This window comes from Streptopelia decaocto, assembly GCF_964273445.1.
Source record: "Streptopelia decaocto genome assembly, chromosome: 10".
Taxonomy (NCBI): Eukaryota; Metazoa; Chordata; class Aves; order Columbiformes; family Columbidae; genus Streptopelia; species Streptopelia decaocto.
Genome location: NC_138665.1, coordinates 6947067 through 6957098, shown reverse-complemented (window position 1 = coordinate 6957098; position 10032 = coordinate 6947067). Strand labels below are relative to the sequence as shown.

Sequence of the window (10032 nt, the reverse complement as noted above, 5' to 3'; positions counted from 1 at the left end):
TGTGTGCACACCCACATGTGCACACCCATGTCCATGCACATCCCTGTACCTCCCACCACGCCATGTCCCCCCACACACAGGCACTACCCCCCAAAAGCAGCAGTGCCCTTGTCCCCAGAGCTCCGGGGGTGACAGGAGCGGAGTTAAATGAAAATTTGGGATGCCAGATGTGGCCGATGGACAGCGCACAGCAGAGCTTCGTGCAGGCTCATCTCCAAAAGCGTGGGAATGGCTGCGGGAGCACCCGGGGCCTGGCAGCTGTGGGGAAAGCTGGCGGCTGCCGTCATCGGGGCGGCCGTGACCCAGCCTTCCCCGCCGAACGTGCAGCCCAGAGCCTCTGTAACTCCTCTGTAACTCCACCTCAGAGCGGGACTGCATCCTTGCACACGGAGGAGACCATGGGAGGGACGGCTCGGGAGAGCCTGGAGGATTGTCGCTTTCTGGACGTAAGTTCGTGGCTTGCTTTGCTACCATGCAGCTTGTCAGCATGATAAATCTCTGATATGCCTGTGTGCTCGTCTCTCCTTGAATCATCATCCAACCTCTGGCTATGGCTGTTTTATCATTAATTAGGCAGAAGCATCCAAGAGGCAAAAGAAGACCTGCACCAGATACCAGGTCTGCGGACTGCTCCTCAGTGTGCTGCTCATTTCTCTTATTCTGATATTTTTTGGTGTCAAATATCTCTGGAACCCAATACCCAGAAAAGTAAGTAAAAACTCTTTGATCTGGCGTTTCTGAGTGCCGCTTCCCCAGACAGAGCTGTTCCCCCCGGCTCACTGAAACTTTTAACTACACCCCGACACCCAGGCAACTTTACAAAATGCATTTTCTCAGACCACAAGTATTCATGGGACTTAAAAATCTTCATATTATTCATAACTAGCTTTGACTTTATACGCACTGTTTTTTTTCCTCTGTTGCTGCATTCTTTCCCTAACTGACAATTATAGGGGATGGGAGCTACACCACGAAGAGTTAAAGTTAGTCTTATTTCACCGGCAGCAAATTTTATGACAAGTAAGAAAATATTTTCCATTTCATTTCAATTATCTTGCCAGAAACTGGTGGAAAAGTCATTATGCCACCGCATAAAGAGGAGAGAAAGCCAGGACGCAGTGGTGATTGATTGTCATGGATTATATTTCTTACTTTAATGTGTCTGCAATGTGAGGGGACGGTGAGACGGATTAGCTTTTGGAGGAGCTCCTGCTAACTGGATTGTGCTCGTTTATTCCCAGGTCCCCAGACAGATGCTGCTGTAAGTGCCGAGCATGCCGGGGGTGGCATCTCTGCCCATTCTGGCCAAGAACTTGGCAATTCTGCCAACCTCCTCTTTTTTTTTGTCCCATACCCAAAGAAAATAGCTTAACCTTGAAGCCAACAGCCTGCCCAATGCTCCCCATTGCTCCTCTTTGACTTTCCACGGTCTTTCAGGAGGCTCCGTTCTGCAGCCTGGTGCTGGTGGGTTTTGCCAGCTCTTAAGAGCATCCCTAAAACACCCAAGTACAGCCAAAGTGTCCTTTTTCCCATGGTGGCACATCCTCTGTCCTCCCTGTCCCACACTGGAGCCGCGCCAGGGCTGCCCTCCCACGGGGCAGAGGAAGCGCCCGCTCGCAGGAAACTTTGTCTTCTTATCATCAAGTAGAAATACATCCCCCCCAAAAAATAAAAGAAAAAGCAATAAAAGCCATATGTGCTTCCAGGCTCCTGCCAAGATGGTTATAAAGTTTCTACTGTTCCTCGAAAAACAGGGTGTGTGCCAGCCATGGGAGGAAGAGGCTGTTAACCCCCGGAGGGGAGGTTTCCTCTGAGCCAGAGGCACAGAGCCATCGCCACAGCCTTGGAAGGGTTATCCATGGCGCTGGTCCTCGGCTCCCATGGCCTGATGGAGGATGGAGTCTGGTATTTCTGAAAGCCCTTCACAACACCTGATGGATGGGTGAGCGAAGCACAAGGTCACGGGAGAGCAAAGATGTTCCTGTGGTGGAGCCACAGGTGTCATGACGCTCCTGGTGTCCAACATCGCCGTGTCTGGCATCACTTCTCCAGCTGGTCCAGGAGTCCTCTGGGAACAGGATGATGGGGGAGGCTGGGAGCTCCTAATGCTTGAAAATATAAACCAAGTGGGATTAAACTCTTTAAAGAACAAAAAAACCCTTTGAGTTCCCTTCATGCAACTGGAGAGTGGAAAAAAATCTTTAAAGAAGACTTGTTCCTCTGAGGGATGGCCTTGGACATGGCGCTGCCCTCTGCACAGCAGCATCCGCGCCGGCCGGCACCACGGGTGAGCGAAGGCGATGAGTCAGCTAACAAGGGGCTCGTCGCGGCCTCGCAGGGGGACATATTTCAGCAATTCGCAAGCAAGTGCATTTTTAGCCCTATAAAACATCTCACAGCTCTATGAGCAGCACAAAGGCAGCCAAGCCCAAATGGGTTTGCTAGCCACTGTGTTGGCCAAAGTAATTCTTCCTAAATGGCAAGATACTCGAAGCTAAGGTGCCATCTGGGATCCTACCCTCCTAGAAATGATTTATGGCCCCGTGCACTTTTTGTCAGTCAAAACCGGCCGCCTTCCAGCCATTTTAGGCTTCAGACTGTCTTTACCATAACATAAAATCCATTGACAGCTATATATCTTGATAAAAGCCTCCTGCTGACTAACAGGAGATGCTCATGGCTGCCAAGGCGCACATCGCTCTCCGAACTCTTAAGCTGGGGTTACTGCCTGCACAGCCGGTTCTGCAGTTGCAGAATGGGGGATGCTGATGTGTCTGGGGGTGTTGATGGACAGTCAGCTCAACATGAGCCAGCGGTGTGCCCAGGTGGCCAAAAAAGCCAACAGCATCTTGGCTTGTATCAGAAATAGTGTGGCCAGCAGGAGTAGCGAAGTGGTCGTCCCCCTGTACTGGGCACTGGTGAGGAGGAAAAAGAGGCTGAGGGGAGACCTTATCACTGTCTACAACTACCTGAAAGGAGTTTATAGCATGGAGGGTGTTGGTCTCTTCTCCAAAGTAACAAGTGATGGGAAGAGAAGAAATGGCCTCGAGTTGCACCAGGGAATGTTCAGATTGGATATTAGGAAACATTTCTTACTGGAAAGGGTTGTGAAGCACTGGAACAGGCTGCCCAGGGCAGTGGTGGAGTCACCATCCCTGAAGGATTTAAAAGATGTAGAGATGAGGCTCTTAGGGACATGGTTTAGTGCCAGAGTTAGGTTATTGTTGGACTCAGTGATCTTAAGGGTCTCTTCCAACCAAAATGATTCTATGATTCTATGAAAATATTGTTCAGAGGCTTTGAACCCCCTGACAGGGAGTGACATGCAAGAAGCAGGGGCCTGTGAAAGGGGGTTTGGGTTGGGTTGCAGGCAGAGCCCTGCCCCTTGCTGAGGCACTGCTGTGGGACCAGGGCACTCTTCCCCAGCTCCAAGACCATACCAGAGGACAAACAGGGGTTTTCCATCCCCGTGCCTCCATCACTCCCTCCTGCCTTGCAGGCTTGAGGAGTTTTACACAAGCCCTTTGCTTCCGCATGACACCGTTTGATTCGGGAAATGAGACTCCCCAAGGCTCGTCAGCTCTCACCACGCCAGCGGGATCATTTTTGTGCTTCAAATAGCATCTGCCACTGCTCATCCTGTAAGGTCAGACATCCACAGGGACTGGAGGGCTGCCGGGCTGGCTGAGTGCAGCGAGCACCTGTGAGGAGGAGAGGCTGCTCCCCCCGGAGCTGCTCCCCCCGGCTCCCCGTGGGGATGAGTGCCGGCGGGAAGCCGGCTGCTACGCCCTGAAGCTCTTCAGCAGCCCTCGAGGAGGTCTTTGATCCGCAGGCAATCCCTGATCTTCTCCAGGCATAGAGAGGCTTTTACCTCTGCCTTTCCAGGAAAAACAGAAGGCGCGGAGATGGAGCAAGCGAGCTGAGGATGATACTATGGAGCAAGTGAGCCGGGGACACAGTGATGGAGCAAGTGAGCTGGGGATGCAGTGGTGGAGCAAGAAAGACAAGGACACAGTGATGGAGCAAGCAATCCAAGGTTGGAATGACAGAGCAAGAAAGCCAGGCAGAAGGCAAAGCAAGGTCCCTTGGGCTCAGGACTTGAGTCCAGCCTGGGACGTAAATGGGCTCGTGGCGCAAACAGCAGCGGAAAAGGCTGAGACATGGCAAAGCTCCTGGTGCAACTGTGGGATGAGCATCTTCTTCCAGGCTTGACACACTTGCCTCCACACAGCCTGGCCTCATCCTGCCCCACTTCCCACCCCCGGTGCCTGGGAGCTGCCTCTCCTTGCACAACCCAAATGATTGCCCTATCTCAGAGCTGAGATGCAAGGAACCAAGCAGCCCCATGGCGGGGTGCTCAGCACCAGGGTCAGGCACCCAGCAGCAGCCCACCTGCCTACTGGCCACCCTGTTAAATTGGGTGGGGGCAGAGGCAACCCCTGTGCTCTTTTGGCCCTCACAGGTTTACAACATGGAGCACACATTCTTCAGCCATGGTGAAAAGAAGAAGATTGTGATGGAGATCGACCCACTGGCCAGGACAGAGACTTTCAGGAGCGGGAATGGCAGCGAGGAAATCCTGGAGATCCATGACTTCAAAAATGTGAGTGCAGCAGGATTTGTCCCTGGGACCCTGCCTCTGGTCTTGCAGCAGGACCAATGGGATCCCTTAGGATGCTGTGGGGTCTCTGGAGCAAGACCTGGAATGGTCAGGGAGAACCACGTCCTTATGCAGCCTCTCTGGGGATGCTCTCAAAGGAAAGGAGATGTGTACCTACAAAAGCTTCCACTGGTATTTAATAGTGGTGTGGTTCAGTTCCAGTGAAATATATCTTCAAAGCAAGACCTAGTTATTGGATTTACCCTTGCAAAGGAATGCAATCATCATAAATCTATCCGAGCCAAGTACATTTGTCTGTCTGGAGAGAACTAAAACCTCATGACAATGTTGTAGGTTGTAGGCTCTCTCTGAAACCTAATTAAAATTTGTAGGGAAATACCTTGTGCAGAGACATATGGCAAAATTTTCAGCTAATAGCCTAGCAGAAACTGGGTGCTGAATGTTCATATAACCATAATGGTCAGGTGCTATTCTGCATATTTTTATTTATGATAACCAGAGCTCATGATAGTTATATGGAGAAGAGGAGCAAAGTAAAAATTTTATCACTATCTGCCTTAAAATATTTGTAAAAAGCCCAATTCTCCCAAACCATAAAATGCAATATCCCTTAGGAGAATCTGTTAGTACATCTTAGCACTCTTGCTGAACAGAGTTTGCAGAAAAACATCAACAGGAAAAATAAAACTATACCCTCATCCAGCTGTACCTTCCATGCAATGGGGTTATTTATCCTCCTACTTTGCCCTGACTGCTGTTTTTTGTGTTCGTTTTGGTGCTATAGGGAATAACTGGCATCTTCTTTGTCGGACTTCAAAAATGTTTCATCAAAGCTCAGACTAAAGTCCTACCTGAGACCACAGAGGCCAAGATTCCCGAGCTTGAGGTAGGTGAATAAAACAGGACACCTTTCTTCCCCCCATGAAATACCCCCTTTCCTTGGTGTTGGGAGTGTGATCACTGTCCCCACTGCCCTCCCATCTACTCCAGCCTTCCCAGAGACTCCTCAATAAAGAAATAATGAGTTATGATCACTTCATGAAATGATCTTATTTCAGAGGCCTGCTTGTAAAAACAGCAAGTGGAAAGAGACAGGATTAGACAGCCAACAGACAAAAACCTCTCTGCACAATACCGGAGATCAAGAACAATAATCCTGTTGTAGTCAAAAGGTCACAAGGCAGCTCAGGATTAGCAGGCACTAAAAAGTCCATCAAATTGTTTTCTCCAAGAATTGAACCTCATGTTCTCAAGCTGGATGAGGCAGGAGTAATGAATTTAAAAGAGCAGCCGCGTTAAAGAAATGTGATTTGAAAAAGCACTTGGCAAACAGCCCTGGGAGGTGGGAAGTGCGGGGCTGGGGCCGCCTCCCCGTCCTGACCTTCTCCCACAGATGTGCCCCATGGCTTCTTACACCAATTGAACTTCTGCCCACCACATCCTGCTGCTGGGAGTCTCACGCTTTGCACGATGCATGGAAATATTGTTTAAACCCATATTTTAAACCCTCTCTGACTGCGTAACCCGGGGTGATGCCTCTGTCCCTTGAAAGCAATCGTCCTCTTTCCCTGTCTCCTTCCCCAGTGGCACAGGCCCTTGGCACAGCCCTCCTGCCTCCACGTTTGCAAGACAAAGGGTGATAGCAGACTGAACCCCCCCTCAAGGAAGCCATTGCAGATAAAACACCAGCAGGACACATGTTTGAAACGAAGCATGGGCAGAAACATTTCCCTGAATCATGACCCAAATTCCCAGACACCGATTCTTTGATTATGCCATAAGAAGCTAATAGATCTTTTCGGCTGCCATCATAAAAGGGATATGACTTCCCAGGCTTTAACAGAACATTGCCCCGGGTAGAGAGCTGAAATGTAAAACCCAATGAGATAAACATAGATTTAAGCTCTATTCATCTCTTCCCAGCGCTGCCAGGTTCTTCAGGCAGCACCTGCCCAACCCCCCAGCTTTCACCAGACACCCCAAAACCAACTCAGGCTGGTCAGGTTGTGTTGGCGCTTTCCTAAGACTTCCCAAAGCCAGACGGAAAAACTCTATAAAAGAGAAATACGGCTCTAGACACCTTCTGGAGAGAAAAATGCCATTTGCCGGCTTGCTCTATGGGCTACCACCACCAACGTACACAACGTCTCCTTGGCAAGATAGCTCAGCACAGACACATCCAATAATCTTTATATATCTCCCTCCCTAAGTGCCTGCCAAAACACACCATGGACTAATGCAACAGCAGAGACATGTGGTATAAATTACAGAATACGGCCGTGCAAAGAATTTCTGTGAGGAATAAATTAAAGTGTTCGATCACAAAATCAGTAGCAGAAGGAGAGACAAATTAAGTAATAAGAGCAAAGCAGAGGGGAGATGTTTTAATTTTGGCTTTTAAATGAGCTGGGGCACTCCAGAAGGCTCTTCCATATGGTGGGGACTGCACAGGAGAAGGCTCTTGGAGCATGATGAACAGAGGGAGGAGAAAGCTGGGTGGTGTTGGCTTAGAGTGGACAGGACAGAGAAGGCTCCTGATGGGTCTCCCTCCATGAGGACCAGTGGGTTGTTGCATGTGCACCCAAGCAAGCACCACCATCGAAGGCAGATGAAGTCCAGCTGCTCTCTGGGAGGGGAGAGGTGCCTCTGGGTTAGCCAAGAAGAGGAGAAGCAGCCAGCAGCGGGGAGAGGGTGTCTCACCACGTCGGGGTGAAATCTCACTCTTCTTTCAGGGAGAAGAAATCACGAGCACCTACTTTGAGCAGTCCGTGGTCTGGGTGCCTGGGGAAAAGCCCATTCAGAACAAGGAGTTCCTGAAAAGCTCCAAAATTTTTGACATCTGCAGAAATGTGACCATCTACTGGATCCATCCAACGCCAATAGCAGGTACAAGGAGCCACTTCCTCCCCGAAGTGCTCATTAATCCCTTCGCTGGGACCAGCCCTGCCACCTGCCCATGTCCCCACTGCCATTTGCCCCAATACAACATGGTGGAAACCTGTTCCTGCCTCATTGTATGTCTCAAACGCAAACACAATGTTGGCCATGACCACAAGAGAACCTGGCCAATGTAATAGCAGGGGCTGAAGTTTCTCTCTGCAGAGTGCTCATTTCTGCTGGCTTCCCACTGTCCTGCACTTTGCAGAGTAGCCACCCTCCTCATAACAAGGCAAAAAAAAAAAGAACCACCAACCCAAACCCTTTGTACCTGCAAAGAAACGGGCACTGCTGGAAACTGGGACGCCTAAATTCTCATCACTGCATGAACATCAGAGCTTGAGCAGACATCTGCATCTAAATCACACAACGGGGTTGCCACCTCCAGCTGCTCGCTGCACAGCCCTCGCAGAGGTTGTGGCCTCGGAGATCTGCCAGTGTAATTACCTGCTCTCTCTAACCCACTTCTCTCTGAATGAGGTAGTTTAAAAACTCCTACTGAGAAAACTTCCTCTGCTCTGCTGCCCCCCAGGGTGACAGGCAGCTCATGGCCATCAATGGTCCTGGGAGCAAGTGGGTATCAGAGATCCCCGATGCGGAGAGAGGCTGCTGTCCCCTTTCTGCTTCCATGGTCACTGCTGTTCAACCTTGCCGCAAAGAAAATTAGTGTCACTGTGGGTCTTACCTGAGCCACCAACAGGTGCTGTAGCTGGGTATAATCTGCTCCCAACCACATTGACTTGATGATGGTCTACAAATCCCACCCTGCAGCAGCAGAACCCACCACAAGGGCCTATAAAAAAGGGGACTATAGGAAAGATGAGGATAGACTTTTTAGCAGAGCCTGTTATGATAGGACAAGGGGTGATGGTTTTAAACTAAAGGAGGGGAGATTCAGGTCAGACATGAAGAAGAAATGTTTTACAATGAGGGTGGTAAAACACTGGCCCAGGTTGCCTAGACAGGTGGTAGATGCCCCATCCCTGGAGACATCCCAGACCAGGCTGGACGGGTCTCGGAGCAACCTGATCTGCATGCTCATGGCAGGGGTGGACTGGATGAGCTGTGAAGGTCCCTTCCAACCCAAACTGTTCTATGATTCTATGAGGACATGCTTCTCTGCACCTGCAGCCCTGTGCAGGGGGTGCCAACACCACCCATGGGTACCCAAAACCCATGAGCATAGGGAAGGTATAAGCCATGTCTTCTCTGCCCTCTCCTCCTGCATAGTATCTCCTACAGACCTTCACTTGAGCTTGGTAAAAGTAGGAGGCAATGGAGCACAGCTGGTTCACTGGTGCAGTTACTGAGGTTGCAGTGATTTCCTCTTCTTGTACCACAGAATTAAATTTTGGTAGAGACATCAATGCCTGTTGCTACATTTGTCCCTCTGCTCCCTCACTGTTGGTGTTTGGGCTCTTCCTGTAGCTCCTGAGCTGGCTGACCTTGAAGGGACAGAAGAGGAGGACCCTGAGCTGCTTGTGAACAACCAGAGCTGGCTGGATGGGGAGAGTGAACGCGAGGTGGAGAAGGATGCACAGCCAGGGCCCAAGCGTCGGGCACGGCAGCTTACCGAGGAGGACCTGCCCGTCAACGACTATGTGAGTGTGGGGAATCGCATCCTGGGGGTGTCCTGGACATGGTCCTGGGGTGTCCTGGCTTTACTCCTTGGAATGTCTTGTTCATGCTTCTGGGGTGTTCTGGTCATGTTCCCAGGGTGGTCTGGCCATGCTCCTGGGGTGTCCTGGTCATGTTCCTCAGACGCCCTAGCTGTGGTCCTTAAGGATGTCTTGTCCATGCTTCTGAAGTGTCTTGGCTGTCTTCTCAGGGTACCCTGGCCACATGTCCCCCTCTCTCTCCACGTGTCCCGCTTTGCTGACACTGGCTTTTCCCACAGTCAGAGAACGGGCTGGAGTTCCACCCGCTGTGGGATGAGCGAGGCTACTGCTGTGCCCAGTGCCGCCACGCCAACCGCTACTGCCGGCGGGTCTGCGAGCCACTCCTGGGCTACTACCCCTACCCCTACTGCTACCAGGGTGGGAGGGTCATCTGCCGCATCATCATGCCCTGCAACTGGTGGATTGCGCGGATGCTGGGCAGGGTGTAGCACCCACCCACCCGGCGCTTGGGTGCTGCCCTGCACCCGCCTGCCACACCACCCCCTGTCCAGATGCATCCCGACACAGCTGATGTGCAGATCGTTACCTGATTGATTGCTGGCGAGCGTGCAAGCCCCCTGGCTGCGGCACCTTCACTGCCTGTCCCACTCCCCGCATCCCCCGCGGGGCTGGGGGAGGCTGTGCTCAAGCGCATCGTTGCCACGCTGAGCAGCAAGACGCGAACAATAAATGTCTTGTATGAGCAATTGCAAAGAAAATGGAAAGTTGTTTTAGTCTCAGTCTGTGATGCTTAATGGGTCTTGAGAAGTGATCTAATTGCTTGGCTGCCTCGTCACGAGCATCCATAACTCAGGT

General features: G+C 51.1%; 1 protein-coding gene across 1 annotated transcript; it reads left to right on the top strand.

Annotated features, from left to right (window-relative positions):
• The first annotated feature begins 328 nt into the window (after nt 1-328).
• Nucleotides 329-9919, top strand: TNMD (tenomodulin). The gene is made up of 7 exons (XM_082061844.1): nt 329-446; nt 574-708; nt 4463-4603; nt 5406-5507; nt 7354-7507; nt 8987-9159; nt 9456-9919. Exons 1-7 carry the CDS (start codon nt 399-401, stop codon nt 9663-9665), a joined length of 963 nt encoding a protein of 320 aa, XP_081917970.1. The 5' UTR covers nt 329-398; the 3' UTR covers nt 9666-9919.
• Nucleotides 9920-10032: the final 113 nt, after the last annotated feature.

Bases quoted from the DNA above. Each gene is read 5' to 3' on its own strand.
- TNMD (XM_082061844.1), top strand. From the start codon at position 399: ATGGGAGGGACGGCTCGGGAGAGCCTGGAGGATTGTCGCTTTCTGGAC. The intron at 4,604-5,405 runs GTGAGTGCAGCA...TTGGTGCTATAG, and splicing joins AGATCCATGACTTCAAAAAT to GGAATAACTGGCATCTTCTT. The intron at 9,160-9,455 runs GTGAGTGTGGGG...CTTTTCCCACAG, and splicing joins ACCTGCCCGTCAACGACTAT to TCAGAGAACGGGCTGGAGTT.